Here is a 24,845-nt window from a genome sequence, read left to right as displayed (position 1 = left end):
AACAATCCCAATGGAGGTGTTGTCGACACATGGTGACCTATTTATCTCAGGGGCAGAAGGATCATAATGTCATTCAATATTTCTGCTATTTTACATGGTTTTTTTGGGGGTTAATAGCTCAGCTGATTTGTCTAAGCATGCAAATTGGATAAAGATTCAATTACGGTGTTTTCAGATTGGCCAAAGTGTTTGCATTGCAATGGTGAAGGGATTTGCATTGGAAGGCTTATGGAGCAGCTGAAGTGGGGTTTTTCCATCTGCAGCTTTGCCGTCCAGTTTCTGATGTCCTGCTTTACATGTCTAGATTTGTTTTTTATACCAGATGCCATAATCTCTCCCTGCCTTGCAGTGTTATTGCTTCAGAGTTTATGAGAAATACTTGCCAAAGCCTCTTCTTTTCCTGGAGTAGCTCATTTTCGTTATCAAATATATTCAAATAGCTGCTGGAAGGGGGATTGCCCTGTTTTTGTGTATGGATATTTTTAAGCATTCTATTTATCACTGAATGCTTGCTTGGAGTGTCCGAAAGGAGGACAAAAATTTGTAGGACGATTAGAATAGAGAAAAGGAAAATCAGTTTACCAGAGTACTTCACTGGTCCATTTTCACAACCCTCCTGAAAAAATGCAGACATTGCCCAAGGGATTCAAGTTCTCAATATATGCAGCATTACATATAGGAGCAATGGCACAGGTATGAATTGAGTCAGTCTTGCTCCCATATGGAACATACGCATGTATAAATTCTGTTGTACTTGCTAAAAGAAGTGAATTCAAACACTTTCCACATCCAAGAGGATGCAGGTCTTCCAAGGGAGTGGAGAGGCTTGCGTTTAGTGCAGAGGTTTGAGAAACATATTTTATCTGTAGGATACAACACAGAAGGAAAGACACAAAGGCTCTTTAGAAATGCAGTGACACAAGCAGCTGTCAGGAGTACACTAAGAAGCTGTGGGCAGTGATGAAGGGAGGAATTGTGAGACTTTTTCAAGGCTGTTTCTTTGAGTAGTTTGAATTTACCAGTGCTTAATGTAATCTGTGTTTGCCTAAGCGTGATCAAACCTTTGTGATCAGGTGCCCATAGAAATAGAAGTAAAACTTCGTGTGCATTCACCTCTAAGTGATGCATATTTGTTTATATATTTGATACATGTACCACTGTATGTGTTATGAAAATGTTATGTACAGATAGTTTTACGATAAAACACACCAAGAAAATGATTGAAATAGTTCAGGATTAAATAGAAAATATGTTAAAAATTAATTAATTTTGATATCGGTAAAAACTAGTTTTCATTAAAAATATTTTTAAGTGTTTTTAGTGAGAGTGATGCGATTGGAAATGTTCCATTATTTTTATCTTTCATTAAGCTCATTTCATAAACTCTGGGATTTCGACTTGGTGACGCAGTGCTTTGAAGGTCTGGCTCTATGTTCAGTTTCTTTTGATACTTGCTCTGAAAGGCTTTCCCACTACCCCATCTACAAAGTTCTTTGTTGAAATTAAGCTGTAAATTGGCAGTTTCTTGGATGTAAAAACTTGGCAACAAATCAAATATTGTTCTGGTTTTATATGTTTAACAAATGGGTTCAAAAGCCATAGAAGCTCTTCCTTATGAAGTTTTTGTAACAGATTAGGACATTCCGTTTCCAAATGTTACAAGTGCGCCTGTATGGGAGTTTTTGAAGGTTTCACACTTTCGTAATTTTGGTATGAAATTTTTTTGAAAAGCCGTGACTTTCTCACCCACTGATAGAATTTCAGTTTCATGTTGGAGGGATAAAAGAAGTGGTTTTGGTTTTTTGGACAGGAGCTGTCTTTTAGCATGCTGTTGACAGATACTTCCAATAGAAAAATATCAGCAAACACAGAACACTTTCCTTTTAGGAAAAGAAAACTGTGGAGAAGCTCTTTGAATTCAGCCGCTCTTTTAAGCTCATTCATTGAATCACAGAATCAAAGAATGTTTTGTGTTGAAAGGGACCTTCAAGAACATCTAGTTCCGACTCCCTGCCATAGGCAGGGACACCTTCCTGTAGAGCAGGCTGATCTAAGCCCATTCAGCACTGACCATGAACCCATTGCCAGGAGATAACCAGCAAATGTCTGTGTGATATGAGTGGGGTTTATGGGCAAGGTTTTAGGTAGAGAGGAGGCTGCAGGGATGTCTTGTGTGAGAAGGGACCAGGTGTTGCCCCTGTATCACACAGAACCAGTCTCAGTTACCCCAAAATGGACCCACGGCTGGCCAAGGCTCAGCCCATCAGTGATGGTGGTGACATCTCTGTGACAACTCATTTAAGGAAGGGTAAAGACCTTTCTCACAGACCAACTGTGAGAGAGAGTAGTGCGAGAGAATATGGGAGAGAAGCAGCCTTGCAGACGCCATGGTCAGTGAAGGAGTGGGACAAGATGCTCCAGGCCCCAGAGCAGAGATCTCCCTGCTCCCTGAAGAAGACCATGCTGATGTGGACTGTGACCCTGCAGCCCCTGGCAGAGCTCACTGGAGCAGATATCCACCCTGCAGCCCATGCAGAGCCCCCATGGCAGCAGGTGGTTGTGCCCTGAAGGAAGCTGCACCCTGTGGAGATCCCACCATGGAGAAGTGTCTTGACAGGAGCTGCAGCCTGTGGGGATCCCATGGTGAAGCAGTTTGTTCCTGGAGGATTGCACCCTGTGGAGAGGATGCCCTCTGCAGTCCCCATTCCCTGTTCCCCTGCCCTGCTCAGGGAGGGAGGAGACAGAAGAGTGAAGGGGAGGGGATGGGTAGAAGAGATTTTTGCTTTTGGTCTTTCTTTCTCACTTCCCTACTCTGTTATTGATTGGCAAAAATTAAATTATTTTTCCCCATGTTGAAGGAATTCCCCCAAGGCAAGGCAAAGACAGTAAGGGCACTGTCAGGCCTGCAATCCCCCTACACATTGGCAAGGATAGCAAATCAGTTCTGTGATGATTATCAGGGTCAGACAGAAGTTCAGTGGTTGTCAGGTATGTCCATAGTGAAAAGATATGCCCAGGATCAAGGAAGTAATTGCAGTCTGCAGGCCAGGATGAGTATCCAGGTCAGTTCAGCAGGTGAAAAGGCACAGACAAAGCTGCCACACAGCTCAGGGAGAGACCAAGTGTGAGAACCCAGCTTAGGAGCAGCTCCTGAAAGTAGAGGAGGCCAAATCTCACTGAGGTTTCTCTGAGCAAGAGGTTTTAAGGTCAGTCAGTTACACCGTGGAAGTTGGCTCTGAAAGCACACAGCCAAAACCCCAAACTCAAGGCCTTAATTTCACAAGATAATTCATGAATATATTTTTGTCGTCCCCTGTCCCCCCGTTTAGTAGACTGTGTGTCCCAACATGCACAGAAAAGCAGTATAGCATGGCACATAGGTTTATCTTGTCCTTAAAATCCTGTTGAGATGGGCACTGGAAACCGAGTCCATTGCATGTCTTCCAGAGTTTCACTCATGAACACTCCGGCTGTGCCAGTTGAAATAAAAATTAGACAAGGATCATGTACGGATCTTTCATTTAGATATTTGCATTTCTTTTCTTGACCTAATGACTCTAATCTGCTTAGTGTTTTGTTGCTCTGAAAAGACTGTGCTTTAGAAAATAAATGGGGATTGCTGTCGTTCTTTCTTTGAATTGCTCACTGATGACTTTTTTCAATACAGAAAAGTGTCTTTATTGGGAAAGAACTTTGTTTCAAATGCTGGCATCATTGCTTTATGCTACATGTGAGCAGTTTCCTACAAAATATTGTGAGCTTTTTCCTGGATGCTCAATAGAAACAAGTACAAGGGAACATGATCTTTTCTTCTCCTTCTGGCAATGTTAGGGCAGGATGAGCTTTGAATTTTGTTTGTTCCTTGATTTGAATTGCTGTACCTGAATTGAATCGAGCTGCCAGAGTGGCTGAACAGCACTGGCGTGTTCAGTGCTTGTGTGTGAAATAGTGCTGATTTCACACACTGGTGTGTGGAAATAGTGCTGATTGTTTCAGAAAGGTCTGAGTCCATGACTTTGAAACATTCCTCAGGTTGTCATTTGGCAAGTTTATGGTGCAAGAAGAGGACTAATTTCCAGCTTACAAATAAAACAGAGAAAAAGAGAGAAAAGCCTACTTCCTGACACAATGGATGACATCACCGGATCATAACTCCTGTAACTCTCATTTTCCTACTGAGACAGAGCCTGTTACTTTTCTGTCCCAGAACAAGACTTTATCAATCTTGTCTCATAATTTATCCAGTAGAACACAGGAATTTAGTAGACTGTGTATCAAATGCATGTTGAAGATATTTTTATTCATATGACTACAGTCAGGGAGCTAATCAAACACAGACAGAAAGGTCTACCAGTAGATAGACCCAATAGGTGCCTTCCAATATTTCTGTCTATTTAGCCTCTTAGATTCTCAAATGCATGCCAATACACAGGGAACTATTTTATTTCATTCTATGGAAGTGAAGCTTTGGAGGGATGATGCACTTCAAGAGCCAGGAAGATAGCACATGGACTGTTTTCAAATCTCATGTTCATGAGGAATGTGGAATAAGCTAATGTAAACAAGTTGTACGAGAGCAGCTGTTCAGGGTGTCCCTGCTGAGCAGCCATGTGCCTCACAGCTCAGCCAGGAGCAGGACAGCACCCACAGTTTGTGGGGTGAGCACAGCCCATGTGTTTTGCCTGTTGGTGTGCTCAGAGATGCCTGAGGTTTGTGGCTGAAGAGCAGTGAGGGGACAGCAGGGAAGGGCAGAGGATGGACCAACCCTCCCACCATGGGTGTTCCATGGGGCTGAGCTGGAAAGCAGCATGTTTCACTGGTGCTGGCAATCCCTTGTGAGGGTGTCATTGCCATGTGCTGAATTTTCAGCAGCTCTGTTAAATGGCAGGAAAGATGTTCCTGCAAGCCACTGCTTCAAGTCACCTGTGAACCAGTTTCTGTCATGAGGGGAAGGAAGACTCCAACACAAGTTCTTGTTTAACTAGGTATTTTTTAAGTTTTAAAAGAAAGCAATTGAGGCACAGACTAAGATAAAATACAGGTACTTTGCTTCAAACAGATTGACAGCATCCACACCAGATACATTCCATCTGAAGTGGGTTAGTCAACACAAGGCTCAAGTCCTGTATGTTTCAGTGACAGTCCCTTTAAAAGTAAAGAAACAGCTACTGACACTTAAAAGGGTTATGAAATTCCAGTCCTGATGAAACAATAATGCAGTGACAGTGATCACTACATCAGCAAGAGCAGGAAGCTCAAAAAGTCATGCCATTCTTTCTTGAATCATACAGGCATCTGAGTCTTGTCCTCGTTTTTCTGCTGTCTTAGAGAAACCTTGGTGATTTCCAGAGAAATTACAGCAAATAGGAAACAATTCAAACAATTCTTCATTACAAGACTCTAATTAAAGAAAATATCCACCCATATTCATGATTCCAGGTCAAGGCCCTAATCTACTCATTCCAGCGTCAATTACTTTACACCTCTAATGACTTCAACTTAGTTCATTTGGATCTCAGCTAGAAAGTCCAGGCAAAGTGATTCTTTTTAACAAGGATTTAGTACTAACAGGACCGGTATTGTGGTTGTGCAGTGCCAAATCCTGGCTGGCAGCTCTCGAAATTTTGGATTGCTCCAGATTAACACCATTGTGTGTCCTGCAGGACAGGCAGCAATTACAGCTACACAAACAGATTCCCCATCGCTTAAAGGTGAAACACCATTGAATAAGAAAGGAAGCAAACAAATAAAATATACACTATAAAGGATGAGGAAGGAACAGACTGATTTGATGGCTTTCATATGAGCCTCTAAGCTGGGATCCCTGAAGCCACTTGCATTATTTTGCATCTGTCTGGTGTGTGCCCAGAGAGACCGAATCAGCAGGACACTTGAAACAACAGACAGTGTTAAAGGAAAAGCTGTACTTGCACTGCAGAAATAAATCAATAAAGTCAAGCTTTCTTTCCTTGTGGTCGTCATTGTTGAAGAGTTTGTCACAGGTAGAGGAACAGTGAAGTTGTCATGCACACCATAGTCATTCCAGGCAAAGGGAATTGCAGTTACCAAGGAGCAGAGCCATGATGTGAGCAGCATCCAGGGCATCAGCCTGGCAATCCTTTGCTTCAGCCAGATGAAGAAAGACTGTGTAAAACTGGCAATCTTGATACAATAGAACACACTGAGCCAGGCACCAAACCAGAGACCGCAGCAGTTCAGAAACATAAAAACTATCTTCGAAACTACAAACACATTTTTCATATAATAGGTTTCGAGAAATATTGTCATGAAGCAGTGTAGTATACACAAGGACTGCGAAACGATTCTGGATGAACTCAGAGAGATCATGATCATATCGTATGAAGGCCATGTTTTGCTCCCAATGCAGCTAGAAGAACTGACAGCCAAGATAATTAAATTTCCCAGAATTCCTGCCATGGCTTCAATTAAAGCAATCAATAGGAAAAGGAGAGCAAAAGATGTGACCATTGCAACACAAGAGATTGGAGTTATTACTCAGCTTCACCTGGGCTCCTGAAAGCCTCACAACTGCTAGGCACTCCCAATCCAATGAGCTGTTATGGGAACATGCTCACCTATTTATCTCAGGGGCAGAAGCATCATAGTGTCATTCAGTATTTCTGCTAGTTTACATTTTGTTTTTTTGGTTGATAGCTCAGCTGATTTGTCTAAGCATGTAAATTTGGTAAAGATTCAATTACATAGTTTTCAGTCTGGTGAAAGGATTTGCATTGGAAGGGTTATGGAGCAGCTGAAGTGGGGTTTCATATCTGCAGGTTTGCATTCCAGTATCTGATGTCCTGCTTTATATGTCTAGATTTGCTTTTTTTACGAGATGCCATAATCTCTCCCTGCCTTGCAGTATTATTGCTGCAGGGTTTAAGAGAGTAGTTACTGTGGTCTCTTGTAATACTGGGTCAGCTCCTTTTCTCTATCAGGTATGTTCAAATGGCTGCTGGAGGGAGGATTGTCTCAGGTATTTTTGGTGTGTGGAGAGTTTTAAGTATTATAATTTTCATTACATTCTTCCTTGGACTGTCCCAAAAGTGAACAATAATTTTGTAGGGAGATAAGGACAGAGAAAAAGACAGTCATTCTACCAGAGTACTTCACTTGCTTGTTGTTCATAAGCCTCCTGAAAAATTGCAGAATTTTTCTTAGGAATCTTAGATCTGGCAATACACAGGAGCAATGGCAGAAATGTCAAGCAAATCAGTCTTGCTCTCATTATGGAACATGAATACTTAAAAAATTCTACTCCACTTGCTAAAAGAACTGAATTCAAACATTTTCCACATCCAAGAAGACGCAGGTGAATGGAGAAGCTTGGGTTTAGTGAAGAGGATTTTGACTCATGTTTTATCTGTAGGATAGAGCACAGAAGGAAAGACACAAAGGTTCTTTAGAAATGCAGTGACACAAGCAGCTGTCAGGCATACACCAAGAAGCTGTGGGCAGTGATGAAGGGAGAAATTGTGAGACATTTTTAAGGCTGTTTCTTTGTGTAGTTTGAATTTACCAATGCTTGATGTACTCTGTGTTTGCCTAGGACAGTGATCAAACCTTTGTGGTCGAAAGCCCATAGGAGTAGAACTTTGTGAGCATTCACCTCACATATATGCTCATCTGTTTATATATTTGATATGTGTAACACTGTGTTATGTACATGTTATCTTCAGATACTTATTATTATAAAACATACACCAAGGAAAAGATTGCAATAGTTCTGGGTTAAATAAACAATAAATTAAAAATTAATTAATTTTGCTACTGGTACAAACATATTTTCAGAAAAAATAATAGTCAGTGATTCTAGTAAGAGCAATGCAATTGCATATGTTTCATTATTTTAGCATTTCATTAAGCCCATTTCATTAATATCTAGGCTTATCACCTTGTGACACATTGCTTTGAAGGTGTGGCTCTCTGTTCAGTTTCTTTTGATACTTGCTCTGAATGGCTTTCCCACTACCACATCTGCAAAGTTCTTTGTTGAAATTAAGCTGTAAATTGGCAATTTCTTGGATGTAAAAACTTGCCAACAACTCAAATATTATTCTGGTTTTATATGTTTAACAAATGGGTTCAAAACCCACAGAAGCTCTTCTTTTGGAAGTTTTTATTACAGATTAGGAAATTCTGATTCCAAATGTTGCAAGTGCGCCTGTAGGAGAATTTTTGGAGGTGTCACACTCTTACATAATTTTGGTGTGAAATTTTTTTGAAAAGCTGTTACTTCCTCACAAACTGTTAGAATTTCAGTTTCAGTTTGAGGGATAAAAGAAGTGTGTTTGGTTTTTTGGACAGGAACTGCTCTCTAGCATGCTGTTGACAGATACTTCCAAAAGAAAAATATCAGCAAACACAGAACACTTTCCTTTTAGGAAAACTGTTGAGCAGCTCTTTGAACTCAACAGCTCTTTTAAGCTCATTCATTGAATCACAGAATCAAAGAATGGTTTGTGTTGAAAGGGACCTTAAAGACCATCTAGTTCCAACTCCCTGCCATAGGCAGGGACACCTTCCTGTAGAGCAGGCTGATCTAAGCCCATTCAGCACTGACCATGAACCCATTGCCAGGAGATAACCAGCAAATGTCTGTGTGATATGAGTGGGGTTTATGGGCAAGGTTTTAGGTAGAGAGGAGGCTGCAGGGATGTCTTGTGTGAGAAGGGACCAGGTGTTGCCCCTGCGTCACACAGAACCAGTCTGAGTTACCCCAGAATGGACCCACGGCTGGCCAAGGCTCAGCCCATCAGTGATGGTGGTGACATCTCTGTGACAACTCATTTAAGGAAGGTGTGTTGGTTTTGATTGGCTCAAAATATCAGTTAAGTATTTTTTAACATCCAGGAGAAATTTGGACTCTTCAGAAGCTTTTGTGGTAGGCCTGGGGAGGTGTCTGAGGGGTTGGGAGTGGCACAAAGGTGACTTTTGTGTGTCCTGAGTGAAAGTTCTGGAAGTTTTTACATCAAGTCCAGCAGAGCCAATCTCTAATGGCTCTGTAGGTGATGGACATGTGACTGGCCAAGTTTGGGCCAATTAGAGGTGCTAGTTATGCCTCTGTGAAAACATATTTATGAAGAAATCAAAACAAAGCGGGCATGCACTTCTTTCACTTCTTTGTAGTTGGAGGAGGAGGAGGTGGAGGTAAAAATACGTAGAGAGAGAACAGCATGGAGACACAAAGGTCAGTGAAAAAGTTACGGGAAGAGGTGCTCTAGTGCTCCAGGCGCTGGAGCTGAAAACTCTCTGCTAGCCATGGTGAAGGCCATGGCGGGGGCAGGAGTTTCCCCCTGCAGCCAATGGAGTCCACAAGGATGCAGAAATCCATGTACCGCCCATGCCAGAGGAGTAGGTGGATGCCTGGAGAGAGCTGTGATCTAGTTTGGAGTCTCATCGAATGAGTTAAAGCTACAGAGGCCTTGCAAAAGAAAGGAAGGCCTTGCTCCTGGGATGAAAGCAGCGTGGCCTTGGCTCGGAAGAGTCTGCACTTTATGGACAAAAACTCATGTTGCAGCAGAATTCGGGCGGGATGTTGCTTGTGAGATTGGACCCACGCCAAAGAAGTTCCTAGAGGACTGTCTCTCATGGAAGGAACCCCATGGCTAAGTAGAGAACCCCTCTCTCTAATGGACTGACTAGAAAACCTCTACCGTGCTCCTTGTCTGTGTTGCTGGTTTAGAAAGAGGGAAGGGGGCTGAGTGCAGAGACTGCTTCTTAATAGGGTGGGGGTGAGAGCAGAAAAAATGGTCTGGAGAGAGAGAGAGAGAGAAATAAGTAGAGATAAAGAGTATTTGTAGTAGAAGAATTGTGGTGATGAATAGATTTATGGATCTGCTCTGTGGACTGAGTAAATACCTCACACCCTGCCTCTCTACCCAGGCTTGTTGGTTATAAAAGAGGAAAGGGGGTGAATACTATAGGTTCATAGGAGGAAGAGGGGGGAGTGAGCAAAATAATGTATGAAAAGTTTATTTTTGCCTTGCATTTTATCTTCCAACTCTGTTAGGTAATTAAATAACTTTTTTGTAACTTTAAGTTGGAGTCTGTTTGCCTTCTTTTTTTCTTCTGTGCGTCCTCCTACCAGTGTCCTATCTCATTATCTCATTTGACTCAGGGTCAAACCCTGACAAAAGGGTAAAGACCAGTGCAGAGCAACTGTGAGAGAGGAGTGAGAGAGAATATGGGAGAGAAGCAGCCTTGCAGACACCATGGTCAGTGAAGAAGGAGTGGCACAAGATGCTCCAGGCCCCAGAGCAGAGATCTCCCTGCTCCCTGAAGAAGACCATGCTGATGTGGACTGTGACCCTGCAGCCCCTGGCAGAGCTCACTGGAGCAGATATCCACCCTGCAGCCCGTGCAGAGCCCCCATGGCAGCAGGTGGTTGTGCCCTGAAGGAAGCTGCACCCTGTGGAGATCCCACCATGGAGAAGTGTCCTGGCAGGAGCTGCAGCCTGTGGGGATCCCATGGTGAAGCAGTTTGTTCCTGGAGGATTGCACCCTGTGGAGAGGATGCCCTCTGCAGTCCCCATTCCCTGTTCCCCTGCCCTGCTCAGGGAGGGAGGAGACAGAAGAGTGAAGAGAAGGGAATTGTGGGAACAGGTTTCTGCTGGCTTGTTCTTCCCTTCCCTTCCCTTCCCTTCCCTTCCCTTCCCTTCCCTTCCCTTCCCTCCCACTGTGACATTAGCCAGGGTCAGCCAGAAGTGCAATGATTGCCAGATACGTCCTTAGTGATAAGACATGCCCAAGACCAAGACAGTAATTCCAATCTTCTTTCCAGGATGAATATCCAGGTCAGCTAAGCAGGTGGAAGGGCCCAGGCAAATCTGCAGCACAGCGCAGGGAGAGACCAAGGGTGAGCATCAAGCTCAGGATGAGCTCATGAATGTAGAGGGGGCTGAGCTTCTCTCAAGAATTTGTTTTATGGTCTCTCAACTGCACTGTGGATGTTTACTCTGAAACTAGACAGCCAGACCCTCAAAAGCACGGCCTAAATTTTACCAGAATGTACATTCATATCTTTTTGTCATCCCATGTTCCTACATACTCAGAAAAGAATTATACTATGGCACACAGGTTTTGTTCTTCCTTAAAATCCTGTTGTGATGTGCACTGAAAACCGAGTCCATTGCATGTCTTCCAGAATTTCGGTTTGAAAATTCCAGCTCTGCTTCTGGGAAAGCAAACAGATACTAGATACTGTTTTGTTGTTTGGAAAAGACTGTGCTTTAGAAATAACTAAGGACTACTGTCTTTCTTTTAGTTTATCACTGATGATTTTTTTCATCATTAAATTACAGAAATCCATAGGAGTGTCTTTAATAGGAAAGACCTTTGTTTCAAATGCTGGCCTCTTGTTTATGCCACATGTGAGCAGTTTCCTATGGAAATCTTTTGAGCTTTTTCCTGGATGCTCAATTGAAAGAGGTACAAGACAATGTGGTTTGCATCATCTCCTTCTGCCAGTGTTAGAGCAGGATGGGCTTTGAATTTTGTTTGTTTCCTGATGTCATTGGCTGTATCTGACTTGAACAGAGCTGCCAGAGTGGCCTAGCAGCATTGTTGTGTGTGGAAATAAGTTGGATATTTTGGAAGGGTCTGAACCCATCACATTCAAACATTATCAAGGTTACCATATGGTAAGTTAAGATGAGGAAATGAAAGCAATTTCCAGCTTATAAATAAAACAGAGAAAAAGGGAAAAATGTCTACTTTCAAACAAGATGCGTGACATCATAGGATTGTAACTCCTCTAACTCTCATTTTCCTACTGGTACAGAGGCTACAATTTTGTTTCCCAGAACAAATTTTTTTCAAATTTGTTTAATAACTTATTGAATAGAACATAGGGATTTAGTCAACTTTGTATAAAGGGTATGTTCAAGATAGTTTTATTCATATGAACATACTTTCATTTACAGACAGAAAGGTCTACCATGAGACTGACCATATAAGGTGCCTTCCAATATTTCTGTCTGCATTCCCTCTTAGATTCTCAAATGCATGTTAATGCAGAGGGAAATATATGATTTTATCTTGTGGAAAGAAAGCTTTGAAGGGAAGATGTGCTTAAAGAGGCAGGAAAACAACACAGGGGTGTTCCATGGTGCTGAGCTGGGAAGCAGCAGGATTCACTGGTGCTGGCAATGCCTTGTGAGGGTGTCATTGCCATGTGCTGAATTTTCAGCAGCTCTGTTAAATGGCAGAAAAGATGTTCATGGATGCCATGGACGTTACCTGTGAAACAGTTTTTGTCATGAGGGGAAGGAACACTCCGACACAAATTATCCCTTGACTTGGTATTTTTAAAATTTGAAAATAAATAAATTGTTGCAAAACTCAGATCAAATACAGGCACATTGCTTCAAACACATTGACAACATCTAAACAAGGTACATTACATCAGGATGCGCTTACTGAACACAAGGCTCAATTCATGTGTGCTTCAGTGACATTCATGTTAAAAGTAATTAAATCCCACTGCAGCTGGAAAGGATCATGAAGCTCCAGTTCTAATAAAACATTCATACAGTGACACTGATCACTACTTTAGCAAGAGCAGCAAGATGAAATAACCACCTCGTTCATTACTGAATCATACTGGAATCTGAATGCTGACCTTGTTTTTCTGCTGTCTTAGAGAAACCATGGTGATTTCCAAGGAAATTACAGCAAATAGGACACAACTTATACAATTCTCCAAAACCAAACTCTCAGTGAAGTAAAGCAAATTTCCACCATTCTTCATGATTCCAGATCAAGGCCCTAAACTACTTATTCCAGTGTCTATTACTTTATACCTCTGACAATTTCAATTTAGCTAATTTGGATCTCAACTAGAAAGCCAAGGCTAATAGATTCTCTTTAACATGGATCTAATTCTGAAAGGACAGGTAGCGTGGTACCAAATACTAGCTGGAAACTCTCGAAATTTTGGATTGCTCCAAATTAAGACCACTGTGTGTCCAGCTGGACAGGCAGCCATTACAGCCACACAAACAGATTCCCCATCGCTTAAAGGTGAAACAACACTGAATAAGAAAAGAAGGAAACAAATAAAATATACACTGTAAAGAATGAGGAAGAAACAGACTGATTTGATGGCTTTCATATGAACCTCTAAGCTGGGATCCCTGAAGCCACTTGCATTATTTTGCATCTGTCTGGTGTGTGCCCAGAGAGACCGAATCAGCAGGACACTTGAAACAACAGACAGTATTAAAGGCAAAGCTGTACTTGCATTACAGAAATAAAACAATGAAGTCAATCTGTCTTTCCTTGTGGTTTTCATTGCTGAAGAGTTTGTCACAGGTAGAGGAGCAGTGAAGTTGTCATGCACACCATAGTCATCCCAGGCAAAGAGAATTGCAGTTGTGAAGGAGCAGAGCCATGATGTGAGCAGCATCCAGGGCATCAGCCTGGCAATCCTTTGCTTCAGCCAGATGAAGAAAGACTGTGTAAAACTGGCAACCTTGATACAATAGAACACACTAAGCCAGGCACCAAACCAGAGACCGCAGCAGTTCAGAAACATAAAAACTATATTAATGCAACAACACGTTTTTCATATAATAGGTTTCAAAAAATATAATAATCAAGAAATCCAATATATTCCAGGAGTGCCAAATGATTCTGGATGAACTCAGACAGATCACTATCATATCATATGGAGACCATGTTTTGCTCCTAATGCAGCTTGATGAACTGACTGCCAAGATAATTCCATTTCCCAGAATTCCTGCCATGGATTCAATTATAGTGATTGATAGAATAGGGAGAACAAAAGATGTGACCATTGTAACCTAAGTGCTTGCAATTGCTGTTCAGATTCTTCTGGACTCTTGAAAGCCTCACAACTGCCAGGCACTGCCAACAATCCCAATGGAGCTGTTATGGGCACATGCCCACCTATTTATCTCAGGGGCAGAAGGATCATGATGTCATTCAATATTTCTGCTAGTTTACATTTTGTTTTTTGGGGTTAATAGCTCAGCTGATTTGTCTAAGCATGCAAATTGGGTGAGGATTCAATTACATAGTTTTCAGTTTGCTGAAAGGATTTTCATTGGTAGGGTTATGGAGCAGCTGAAGTGGTGTTTTTCCATCTGCAGGTTTGCACTCCAGTGTCTGATGTCCTGCTTTATATGTCTAGATTTGCTCTTTTTAACAGATGCCTTAATCTCTCCCTGTCTTGCAGTGTTATTGCTACAGGGTTAATGTGAGTAGTTACTGTGGTCTCTTGTAATACTTGGTCAGCTCCTTTTCCTTATCAGGTATGTTCAAATGGCTGCTGGAAGGAGGATTGTCCCAGGTATTTTTGGTTTGTGGATATTTTTAAGTATTATAGTTTTCATTACATTCTTCCTTGGACTATCCCAAAAGTGAACAATAGTTTTGTTGGAAGATAAGGACAGAGAAAAAGACAGTAATCCTACCAGAGTACTTCACTTGCCTATTTTTCACAAGCCTCCTGAAAAATTCCAGAATTTTTCTAAGAAATTTAAGATCTGGCAATACACAGGAGCAATGGCAGTAAAATCAAGCAAATCAGTCTTGCTCCCATATGGAATATGAATACTTTTAAAATTCTGCTGTACTTGCTAACACAAGTGAATTCAAACACTTTCCACATCCAAGAGGATACAGGTGAGTGGAGAGCCTTGGATTTAGTGAAGAGGACTTGGAGTCATGTTTTATCTGTAGGATAGAGCACAGAAGGAAAGACACAAAGGTTCTTTAGAAATGCAGTGACACAAGCAGCTGTCAGGAGTACACCAAGAAGCTGTGGGCAGTGATGAAGGGAGAAATTGTGAGACATTTTCAAGGCTGTTTCTTTGCATAGTTTGAATTTACCAGTTTGCCTAGCGCAGTGATCAAACCTTTGTGATCAGGTACCTGTAGGAGTAGAACTTTGTGAGCATTCACATCACATATATGTACATCTGTTTATACACCTTATGCATGTAGCACTGTATATGTTATGTTCATGTTATGTTCAGATACTTATTATTATATAACGTACACCAAGAAAAAGATTGAAATAGTTCAGGATCCAATAAACAATATGTTAAAAATTAATTAATTTTGATGTTGGTAAAAACTATTTTAAATTAAAATTATTAGTAATCGTTTTTAGAGAGAGCGATATGATTTAATATGTTCCATTATTTTAACTTTTCATTAAGCCCATTTCATAAACTCTGGGATTTCCATTTGGTGACGCAGTGCTTCAGTGGTCTGGCTCTATGTTCAGTTTCTTTTGATACTTGCTCTGAAAGGCTTTCCCACTACACCATCTGCAAAGTTCTTTGTTGAAATTAAGCTGTAAATTGCCAATTTCTTGGATGTAAAAACTTGGCAACAACTCAAATATTGTTCTGGTTTTATATGTTTAACCAATGGGTTTGTCTTGGAGCGATGTTATGATAATCCTTTATTTCCTATAGTTGGCTTATATGCTCAAAAAATGTAGTCCTGTCACTTTAACTACATTCAGCCGCAGAGAGAAATGCGGGTTTTGAAAACTTTTTCCCCAAGCCTCGCCGCGGGGGAGCAAGATGGGGGAAGGGAGGATCCTTTGCTCTCTCCAGAGACAGCACGCGGGGACGCTGTTGAAGTGGGCTCTGTTCCGGTTGTTTTTTTTTTCATTTTTCCTTCGTTTCGACCCGTTTTCTTCGATGTGCTTTGTCGCCCGAAAACACAAGGGAGCCCAGAGGACAGCAGAGCTCTCGGGCAGCTCCGCCCAGTCCCCCTCACAGGGCCCGAGGGGGAAAGCTATCTGAGGAAACAAGACCTTTTAATCAGGTTTAATAACTCCTTTTCCCCTTGGTTTTCCCCTTTCCCTGTGCCTTGCAGGGCACTCTGCGTGGTTTTATTAAATAAATAGTTTTTTCTTCACTTCCATCTAAGAAATTCTGTTGTGGGTGGGGGAGGGGGTGTCAGAGCCCTTAGCTCTCAGAAGAGAGAAAATTTTATCATTAATCCAAAACAGGGTTCAAAAGCCATAGAAGCTGTTCCTTACGAAGTTTTTGTAACAGATTAAGAAATTCTGTTTCCAAATGTTACAAGTGTACCTGTATGGGAATTTTTGGAGGTGTCACACACATAATTTTGGTGTGAAAATTTTCTGTAAAGCAGTTACTTTCTCACAAACTGTTAGAATTTCAGTTTCATGTTGCAGGGATAAAAGAAGTGGTTTTGGTTTTTTGGATAGGAGCTGCCTTCTAGCATGCTGTTGACAGATACTTCCAATAGAAAAATATCAGCAAACACAGAACACTTTCCTTTTAGGAAAAGAAAACTGTGGAGGAGCTCTTTGAATTCAGCAGCTCTTTTAAGCTCATTCATTGAATCACAGAATCAAAGAATGTTTTGTGTTGAAAGGGACCTTCAAGAACATCTAGTTCCAACCCTGCCATAGGCAGGGACACCTTCCTGAAGAGCAGGCTGATCTAAGCCCATTCAGCACTGACCATGAAACCACTGGCAGGAGATAACCAGCAAATGTCTGTGTGATATGAGTGGGGTTCATGGGCAAGGTTTAGGTAGAGAGGAGGCTGCAGGGATTTCTTGTGTGAGAAGGGACCAGGTGTTGCCCCTGTATCACACAGAACCAGTCTCAGTTACCCCAAAATGGACCCACGGCTGGCCAAGGCTCAGCCCATCAGTGATGGTGGTGACATCTCTGTGACAACTCATTTAAAGAAGGGTAAAGACCTTTCTCACAGAGCAACTGTGAGAGAGGAGTGAGAGAGAATGTGTGAGAGAAGCAGCCTTGCAGACACCATGGTCAGTGAAGAAGGAGTGGGACAAGATGCTCCAGGCCCCAGAGCAGAGATCTCCCTGCTTCCTGGAGAAGACCATGCTGATGTGGACTGTGACCCTGCAGCCCCTGGCAGAGCTCACTGGAGCAGATATCCACCCTGCAGCCCATGCAGAGCCCCCCATGGCAGCAGGTGGTTGTGCCCTGAAGGAAGCTGCAGCCTGTGGAGATCCCACCATGGAGAAGTGTCCTGACAGGAGCTGCAGCCTGTGGGGATCCCGTGGTGAAGCAGTTTGTTCCTGTAGGATTGCACCCTGTGGAGAGGATGCCCTCTGCAGTCCCCATTCCCTGTTCCCCTGCCCTGCTCAGGGAGGGAGGAGACAGAAGGTGAAGGGGAGGGGATGGGTAGAAAAGATTTTTGCTTTTGTTCTTTCTTTCACACTTCCCTACTGTGTTTGATTGGCAAAAAATTAAATTATTTTTCCCCATGTTGAAGGAATTCCCCCAAGGCAAGGCAAAGACAGTAAGGACGCTGTCTGGCGTGCAGTCTCCCTAAACATTGGCAAGGATAGCAAATCAGTTCTCTGATGATTATCAGGGTCAGACAGAAGTTCAGTGATCACGAGATATGTCCTTAGAGATAAGATATGCCCAGGATCAAGCAAATAGTTGCAGTCTGCAGGTCAGGATGAGTATCCAGGTCAGTTCAGCAGGTGGAAAGGCACAGACAAAGCTGCCACACAGCTCAGGGAGAGACCAAGTGTGAGAACCCAGCTTAGGAGCAGCTCCTGAAAGTAGAGGAGGCAAAACCCCGCTGAGGTTTCTCTGAGCAAGAGGTTTTAAGGTCAGTCAGTGGAACTGTGGAATTTGGCTCTGAAAGCACACAGCCAAAACCCCAAACCCAAGGCCTTAATTTCACAAGATAATCCATTAATATATTTTTGTTGTCCCCTGTCCCAACATGCACAGAAAGCAGTATAGCATGTCACATAGGTTTATCTTGTCCTTAAAATCCTGTTGAGATGGGCACTGAAAACCGAGTCCATTGCATGTCTTCCAGAGTTTCAGTTATGAAAACTCCAGCTGTGCTAATGGAAATGAAAATTAGACAAGGATCATGGATCTTTCACATAGATATTTGCATTTCTTTTCTTGGCCTAATGACTCTAATCTACTTTGCGTTTTGTTGCTCTGGAAAGACTGTGCTTTGGAAAATAAATGGGGATTGCTGTCGTTCTTTCTTTGAATTGCTCACTGATGACTTTTTTCAATACAGAAAAGTGTCCTTAATAGGAAAGAACTTTGTTTCAAATGCTGGCGTCATTGCTTTACGCTACATGTGAGCAGATTCCTACAAAGTCTTGTGAGCTTTTTCCTGGATGCTCAATGGAAACAAGCACAAGGGAACATGATCTTTTCTTCTCCTTCTGGCAATGTTAGGGCAGGATGAGTTTTGAATTTTGTTTGTTCCTTGATTTGATTTGCTGTACCTGATTTGAATCAAGCTGCCAGAGTGGCTGAACAGCGTTGGTGTGTGGAAATAGTGCTGATTGTTTCAGAAAGGTCTGAGGCCATGACTTTGAAACGTTCCTCATGTTGCCACCTGGCAAGTTTATGGTGCGAGAATAGAACCATTTTCCAGCTTACAAATAAAACAGAGAAAAAGAGAGAAAAGCCTACTTTCTGACACGATGTATGACATCACAGGATTGTAACTCCTGTAACTCTCATTTTCCTACCGGTACAGACACTGTTACTTTTCTGTCCCAGAACAAGACTTTATCAATCATGTGTCATAATTTATCCAGTAGAACACAGGAATTTAGTAGACTGTGTGTCAAATGCATGTTGAAGATATTTTATTCATATGGGAGCTGGTCAAACACAGACAGAAAGGTCTACCAGGAGATAGACCCTATAGGTGCCTTCCAATATTTCTGTCTGTTTAGCTTCTTAGATTCTCAAATGCATGTCAATACACAGGGAGCTATTTCATTTAACTCTATGGAAATAAAGCTTTGGAGGGATGATGCACTTAAAGAGCCAGGAAGATAGCACAGGACTGTTTTCAAATCTCATGAGGAATGAGGAATGTGGAATAAGCTAATGTAAACAAGGTGTACGAGAGTGTTAGTGTGGAAAACACATAATCACTGAATGATTATATGCAGGTGCCTTTTATTCTCAAGCTCGGGAAGCCAGGGTGTAACATCTACCCAAATCTGACTTCAACATGGATTTGAAGTGAATACAGTTTTATACCTTCCCTTACAGAACAGTGATGTAATCCTATGTTAATTATCAACTTATCATTGTTCCATTGTTTCCCCCCAAGCATTACTTTAGGCCTCCCTTCTCCCACAGTATTTCCGATTTATTTCACAGGTGCTAATCCGCATGATTTCACTAAAACAATCCTGATTCTCTAAGCAATCTCCGTGATCATGTCGCTCAGCCCTGGACATGTAGTGCCTACCTATCCCGTTCCTAAAGCCTATTTTTAACAAACATTTTAACCCAATGTTAACAAGAGCAGCTGTTCAGGGTGTCCCTGCTGTGCAGGCATGTGCCTCACAGCTCAGCCAGGAGCAGGACAGCACCCACAGTTTGTGGGGTGAGCACAGCCCATGTGTTTTGCCTGTTGGTGTGGTCAGAGATGCCTGAGGTTTGTGGCTAAAGAGCAGTGAGGGGACAGCAGGGAAGGGCAGAGGATGGACCAACCCTCCCACCATGGGTGTTCCATGGTGCTGAGCTGGGAAGCAGCATGTTTCACTGGTGCTGGCAACGCCTTGTGAGGGTGTCATTGCCATGTGCTGAATTTTCAGCAGCTCTGTTAAATGGCAGGAAAGATGTTCCTGCAAGCCACTGCTTCAAGTTACCTGTGAACCAGTTTCTGTCATGAGGGGAAGGAACACTCCAATGCAGGTTATTATTAAGTAGGTATTTTTTAAGTTTTAAAACAAAGCAATTCTGGTACAGACTAAGATCAGACACAGTTACATTGCTCCAAACAGACTGACAGCATCCAAACCAGATACATTCCATCTGAAGTGGGTTAGTTAACACAAGGCCCAAGTCCTGTATGTTTCAGTGACAGTCCCTTTAAAAGTAAATAAACTACCACTGCAGCTGGAAAGGGATATGAAATTCCAGTCCTGGTGTAATAATAATGCAGTGACAGTGATCACTACTTCAGCAAGAGCAGCAAGATCAAAAGGCCATGTCATTCTTTCCTGAATCATACAGGAATCTGAGTCTTGGCCTTGTTTTTCTGCTGTCTTAGAGAAACCATGGTGATTTCCAAGGAAATTACAGCAAATAGGAAACAATTCAAACAATTCTTCATAACAAGACTCTAATATAAGTAAATATCCACCCATATTCATGATTCCAGATCAAGGCCCTAATCTACCTTTTCAAATGTCTATTAAGTTATACCTCTAATGACTTCAATTTAGTTCATTTGGATCTCAATTAGAAAGTCCAGGCAAAGTGATTCTCTTTAACAAGGATCTAGTTCAGACAGGACAGGTTGTGTGGTGCCAAATCCTAGCTGGCAGCTCTTGAAATTTTGGATTGCTCCAAATTAAGACCATTGTGTGTCCTGCAGGACAGGCAGCAATCACAGCTTCACAAACAGATTCCCCGTCACTCAAAGGTGAAACACCACTGAATAAGAAAAGAAGGAAACAAATAAAATATACACTATAAAGGATGAGGAAGGAACAGACTGATTTGATGGCTTTCATATGAGCCTCTAAGCTGGGATCCCTGAAGCCACTTGCATTATTTTGCATCTGTCTGGTGTGTGCCCAGAGAGACCGAATCAGCAGGACACTTGAAACAACAGACAGTATTAAAGGCAAAGCTGTACTTGCATTACAGAAATAAAACAATGAAGTCAATCTGTCTTTCCTTGTGGTTGTCATTGCTGAAGAGTTTGTCACGGGTAGAGGAGCTGTGAAGTTGTCATGCACACCATAGTCATCCCAGGCAAAGGGAATTGCAGTTATGAAGGAGTAGAGCCATGATGTGAGCAACATCCAGGGCATCAGCCTGGGAATCCTTTGCTTCAGCCAGATGAAGAAAGACTGTGTAAAACTGGCAATCTTGATACAATAGAACACACTAAGCCAGGCACCAAACCAGAGACAGCAGCAGTTCAGAAACATGAAAATTATCTTGGAAACTAGAAACACGTTGTCCATATAATAGGTTTCAAAAAAAATAATAATGAAGAAATGCAGTATACACAAAGACTGCAAAATTATTCTGGATGAACTCAGAGAGATCATGATCATATCATATGGAGACCATGTTTTGCTCCTAATGCAGCTAGAAGAACTGACAGCCAAGATAATTCCATTTCCTAGAATTCCTGCCATGGATTCAATTATAGCAATTGATAGGAAAAGGAGAGCAAAAGATGTGACCATTGCAACACAAGAGCTTGGAGTTATTACTCAGCTTCACCTGGGCTCCTGAAAGCCTCAGGTCTGCCAGGCACTGCCAATCCCAATGGAGCTGTTATGGGCACTTACTTACCTATTTATCTCAGGGACACAAGGATCATAATGTCATTCAATATTTCTGCTATTTTACATGTTGGTTTTTTGGCTTGATAGCTCCACTGATTTGTCTAAGCATGCAAATTGGACAAAGATTCAATTACATCGTTTTCAATTTGTTGAAAGGGATTTGCATTGGAAGGCTTATGGAGCAGCTGAAGTGGTGTTTTTCCATCTGCAGATTTGCAGTCCAATATCTAATGTACTGCTTTATATGTCTAGATTTGCTCTTTTTACCAGATGCCTTAATCTTTCCCTGTCTTGCAGTGTTATTGCTACAGGGTTAATGAGAGTAGTTACTGTGGTCTCTTGTAATACTGAGTCCGCTCCTTTTCCTTATCAGGTATCTTCAAATGGCTGCTGGAAGGAGGATTGTCCCAGGTGTTTTTGGTGTGTGGAGAGTTTTAAGTATTATAGTTTTCATTACATTCTGCCTTGTACTGTCCCAAACGTGAACAATAATTTTGTAGGAAGATAAGGACACAGAAAAGGACAGTAATTCTACCAGAGTACTTCACTTGCTTGTTGTTCATAAGCCTCCTGAAAAATTGTCTAAGGAATTTAGATCTGGCAATATACAGGCACAATGGCATAAGTGTCAAGCAAATCAGTCTTGCTCTCATTATGGAACATGCATACTTTTAAAATTCTGTTCTACTTGCTCAAAGAAGTGAATTCAAACACTTTCCACATCCATGAAGGTACAGGTGAGAAGAGAGGCTTGGGTTTAGTGTAGAGGATTTGGACTCATGTTTTATCTGTACGATGGAGCACAGAAGGAAAGACACAAAGGTTCTTTAGAAGTGCAGTGGCATAAGCAGCTGTCAGGAGTACACCAAGAAGCTGTGGGCGGTGATCAAGGGAGAAATGGTGATGTATTTTCAAGGCTGTTTCTTTGTGTAGTTTGAATTTACTAGTGCTTATTATAATCTATGTCTGTCTTGGGCAGTGATGAAACCTTTGTGATCAAGTACCTGTAGGAGTAGAACTTTGCGAGAATTCTCCTCAGAATTTTGTACATCTCTTTATATATTTGATACATGTACCACTGTATGTGTTATGCACATGTTATGTGCAGATACTTATTATTTTAAAAGATACACCAAGAAAAAGATTGAAATTGTTTGAGGTCAAATAAACAATATGTTAAAAATTAATTAATTTTTATGTTGGTACAAACTCATTTTCTATTTTCATTAAAAGTATTAGTGTTTTTAGTGAGAGCAATATGATTGGATGTATTTCAATATTTTTACATCTCATTAAGTCCATGTCATAAACTCTGGGCTTATCAATTTGTAACACAGTGCTTCAATGTTCTGGCTCTGTGTTCAGTGGCTATTGATACTTGCTCTGAATGGCTTTCCTACTACCTCATCTGCAAAGTTCTGTGTTGAAATTAAGCTTTAAATTGGCAATTTCTTGCATTTCTAAACTTGCAAACAAATAAAATATTGTTCTGGTTTTATATGTTTAACGAACGGGTTCAAAGCCCATAGAAGCTGTTCCTTTGGAAATTTTTATAACAAATTAGGAAATTCTGTTTCCAAATGTTACAAGTGTACCTATATGAAAATTTTTGGAGGTGTCACACACTTTCATAAGTTTGGTGTGCAAATTATCTGTAAAACAGTTACTTTCTCGCAAACTGTTCAAATTTCAGTTTCACTTTGGAGGGATAAAAGAAGAGTGTGTTTGGTTTTTTGGACAGGAGCTACTTTCTAGCATGCTATTGAAAGACATTTCCAATAGAAAAATATCAGCAAACACAGAACACTTTCCTCTTAGGAAAACTTTTGAGCAGCTCCTTGAATTCAAAAGCTCTTTTAAGCTCATTCATTGAATCACAGAATCAAAGAATGGTTTGTGTTGAAAGGGACCTTCAAGAACATCTAGTTCCAGCCCTGCCATAGCCAGGGACACCTTCCAGTAGACCAGGCTGATCTAAGCCCATTCAGCACTGACCATGATCTCATTGCCAGGAGATAACCAGCAAATGTCTGTGTGATATGTGTGGGGTTTATGGGCAAGGTTTTAGGTAGAGAGGAGGCTGCAGGGATGTCTTGTGTGAGAAGGGAGCAGGTGTTGCCCCTGTGTCACACAGAACCAGTCTCAGTTACCCCAAAATGGACCCACAGCTGGCCAAGTCTCAGCCCATCAGTGATGGTGGTGACATCTCTGTGACAACTCATTTAAGGAAGGGTGAAGACCAATGCAGAGCAACTGTGAGAGAGGAGTGCGAGAGAATATGGGAGAGAAGCAGCCTTGCAGACACCATGGTCAGTGAAGAAGGAGTGGCACAAGATGCTCCAGGCCCCAGAGCAGAGATCTCCCTGCTTCCTGGAGAAGATCATGCTGATGTGGACTGTGACCCTGCAGCCCCTGGCAGAGCTCACTGGAGCAGATATCCACCCTGCAGCCCATGCAGAGCCCCCATGGCAGTAGGTATTTGTGCCCTGTCACAGGCAAAGCTGCAGCACAGCTCAGGGAGAGGCCAAGGGTTTAGCAGCCATGGTGGATCAGCTTGTGTATGTAGAGAGGGCCAAGCCTCACCATGGCTTCTCTCAGGAATTTCTTGTAAGGTCAGTCCGTTGCACTGTGGTAGTTTCCTCTGAAACAAGACAGCCAAAACCTCAAAAACAAGGTCTTAATTCAGCCAGAAATTCTAATCATATCTTCCTTTGTCTCCCTCTTCCAGCATACCCAGAAAATCAATATAGCCTGGCACATAGCTTTTGGTCTTCCTTAAAATCCTGTTGTGATGGTCACTGAAAACCAAATCCATTGCAACTCATCCAGAATTGATGTTATGAAAATTCCAGGTGTTCTTTTGGGAAAGCAAATCAGTGAAGGATCCTGTAGGGATCTCTTGTGTGGGTATTTGCATTTCTTGCCTTGAGCTAATGCCTCTAATCAAATTACTGTTTTGTTGCTTGGAAAAGACTGTGCTTTGGAAAGTAATTTGGGACTGCTGCCTTTCTTTGTCTGAGCTACTCAGTGATGATTCTTTCAATATTAAATTAGAGAAATCCAGCGGAGTGTCTTTAATGAGAAGACCTTCATTTCAAATGTTGGCCTCATTGTTTTATGCAACATATGAGGAGTTTCCTAGAGAAATCTTGTGAGCTTTTTCCTGGATCCTTAATGGAAGGAGCGACAAGTCAATGTAATTTGCTTCATCTCCTTCTGCCAGTGTTACAGCAGAATGAGCTTTGAATTTTGTTTGCTTCTTGGTTTGAATCACTGTGCTTGACTTGAACAGAGCTGCCAGCGTGGCTGAGTAGCATTGCTGTGTGTGGAAATAGTTCAGATCTTTTGGAAGGGTCTGAATCCATGTTGTTCAAACTTTCGTCAGGTTGCAAATTGGTAGATTTAGGATGGGGGGAATCAAACCAGCTTCTGACTTACAGACAGAAGAGAGGAAAGAGAAAAAATACCTATTCTTAGACAAGATGTTTGACATCACAGCATTGTAACTGCTGTAAGTCTCA

General features: G+C 41.8%; 2 protein-coding genes and 1 pseudogene across 2 annotated transcripts; all 3 read right to left on the bottom strand.

Moving 5' to 3' along the window:
* Window positions 1–5,547: 5,547 nt before the first annotated feature.
* LOC146445131 (taste receptor type 2 member 40-like) lies at window positions 5,548–6,489 on the bottom strand. Its single transcript, XM_085049802.1, has one exon. The coding sequence runs from the start codon at window positions 6,487–6,489 to the stop codon at window positions 5,548–5,550; it is 942 nt and encodes a 313-aa protein (XP_084905928.1).
* Window positions 6,490–12,874: 6,385 nt separating this feature from the next.
* LOC146445130 (taste receptor type 2 member 40-like) lies at window positions 12,875–13,820 on the bottom strand (annotated as a pseudogene).
* A 6,484-nt stretch (window positions 13,821–20,304) lies between these two features.
* Window positions 20,305–21,222, bottom strand: LOC146445129 (taste receptor type 2 member 40-like). Its single transcript, XM_085049780.1, has one exon. It carries the CDS (start codon window positions 21,220–21,222, stop codon window positions 20,305–20,307), a length of 918 nt encoding a protein of 305 aa, XP_084905906.1.
* Window positions 21,223–24,845: the final 3,623 nt, after the last annotated feature.

This window comes from Lichenostomus cassidix, chromosome 1 (assembly GCF_008360975.1).
Source record: "Lichenostomus cassidix isolate B80296 chromosome 1, HeHo_3.0, whole genome shotgun sequence".
NCBI lineage: Eukaryota > Metazoa > Chordata > Aves > Passeriformes > Meliphagidae > Lichenostomus > Lichenostomus cassidix.
The sequence above is the reverse complement of the archived record's forward strand: the minus strand, read 5'-3'. Positions and strand labels throughout refer to the sequence as shown.